Raw genomic sequence first — 1859 nt, 5'->3', positions numbered from 1 at the left:
GTGTGGAGGTCTCGCTCTACCCACGGCGGGCGCGAGCGACACGCGAGAGCGCTCGTCGCCGATTCTCTCCCGCCGTAAGTGGATTTTCTTTAAGTGGATTTTCTTTGATTTAAGTAGGTGGATTTTCTTTAAGTGGATTTTCTTTGATTTAAGTAGGTGGATTTTCTTTAAGTGGATTTTCTTTAAGTGGATTTTCTTTGATTTAAGTAAATGGATTTTCTTTTATTTAAGTAAGTGGTTTTTCTTTAATTTAAGTAAGTGGATTTTCGAGTTTCTTTGTTTCCCTGGGAGGGGTGTCCCTACTCTAAACATTATAGTGACTTTTTCGGTACTGTGATCACAGCAGTTCGAAAATTCCAAAAGCGCGCGCGCGATCGAAACGCTCGGAAAATTTGTCGTAACCGTAAATGTAGCCTTTTGAAAAAAAAAATGACATGACAAAGTGAAAATTATAGTGCACTGCAAGATTTGACAATGTGACAAGATGAAAAATAGCCTAACATGGCTAAACAGAAATGAGATGACAAAGTGAAAATTAGTATAATATGACAATATGACGAGATGAAAAATACCCTAACATGGCAAAAAAGAAATGACATGACAAAATTGAAAATATGCTACAAAAACGTGACATGACAAAATGGAAAATATGCTACAAAAATGTGACAGGACAAAATGAAAATATGCTACAAAAATGTGACATGACAAAATGGAAAATATGCTACAAAAATGTGACATGACAAAATGAAAACACCATTATTTGACAGGATAAGAATGACGTGGCAAAATGAAAATTTCCAGACAAAATGATAATATCTTGACAACACGACACATTTATTCTGATATGAAAAATGAGACTGGCATTATTACAAACAGAAAAAAAAAACAAAAAAACAGAACGCAACGAAATATGACATCCTAAAAAAAAAGTAATATGAAAAACACACTGAAACTGTACAAAAAAAAAAAGCAAGAAACAGGCGCTTTCTCCAACCCACGTTTTCTCCGCCGCAGTGCGTGCCCTCTAGCGCCGGCCCAGCAAGACTGATGGAGATGCGATGAGGAGACACGCAGCTTACCGATTCACACACTTCCTGGGGGGATACGGGACCACAATAATAGTGTAAACAGAGGGAAGTGTGAGAAAAAGGGATAATAATACGGAGACTGTAAAAAAAAAAAATGGATGATAATCTAAGTACGTGTAAGTGAGAGAAAGAGAGATAATGCAGGGAATTGTAAAAAAATAAATGGATAAGAATACAAAAACGTGTGAATGAGGAAATATGATAACGCTGGAACGTGTACGAAAAATGGATAAAAACACAGAAACGAGTAAAGAAAAAAAGTACAAAAATACAGCAAAACGGGAGAGAAAAGAGACAATAAACAATAACGGGAGGGGAAACTAGCGCAAAACATTTTATTTTTTGGTTACTCTGTGTTTTATTGTTCGTGGACACAGCACAGCTATTTCGAAGGTAAATGGTCAACAGTTTTTGTTAAAAAGGGAGAGAGAATTTATACCGTGTCCTAGAGATGCTGCAGGATATTGGCAAGCCCGTGATTTATAGCAGGACTGCCATTTCCTCTTTTCTATTGCTAAAAGTTATTTCCTCTCTCTCTCTCTCATTTTCGCATATTGTATATTTATCTTACACGTCTGATTTTCGGTTATGCTATGCTGATATTATTTTTCTTGGTGTGGGAAATAATTCGAGGATGTGTAATGTATATGTGTGTGGGCGCGGAGATCATGTCTCTCACAACTGCAATATTCGGGTCTGCAGAAAGCAATCTCTTACTCCATTTGCGTGTGTGGGAATATATGACTATCTATCTATCAATATACATAAACA

General features: G+C 36.6%; 1 protein-coding gene across 1 annotated transcript in view; it reads right to left on the bottom strand.

Annotated features, from left to right (window-relative positions):
- Positions 1-1859, bottom strand: part of LOC119593648 (A disintegrin and metalloproteinase with thrombospondin motifs adt-1-like) — an 88803-nt gene that overhangs the window by 44707 nt on the left and 42237 nt on the right. Inside the window, exon 12 of the mRNA XM_037942600.1 lies at positions 999-1094. Within this exon, the coding sequence (XP_037798528.1) occupies positions 999-1094 (96 nt within the window). The remainder of the gene's footprint in view (positions 1-998; positions 1095-1859) is intronic.

Source organism: Penaeus monodon, chromosome 32, assembly GCF_015228065.2.
Source record: "Penaeus monodon isolate SGIC_2016 chromosome 32, NSTDA_Pmon_1, whole genome shotgun sequence".
Classification (NCBI taxonomy): Eukaryota; Metazoa; Arthropoda; class Malacostraca; order Decapoda; family Penaeidae; genus Penaeus; species Penaeus monodon.
Note: the sequence above shows the minus strand (reverse complement) of the source record. Positions and strands in the feature narration are given on the sequence as shown.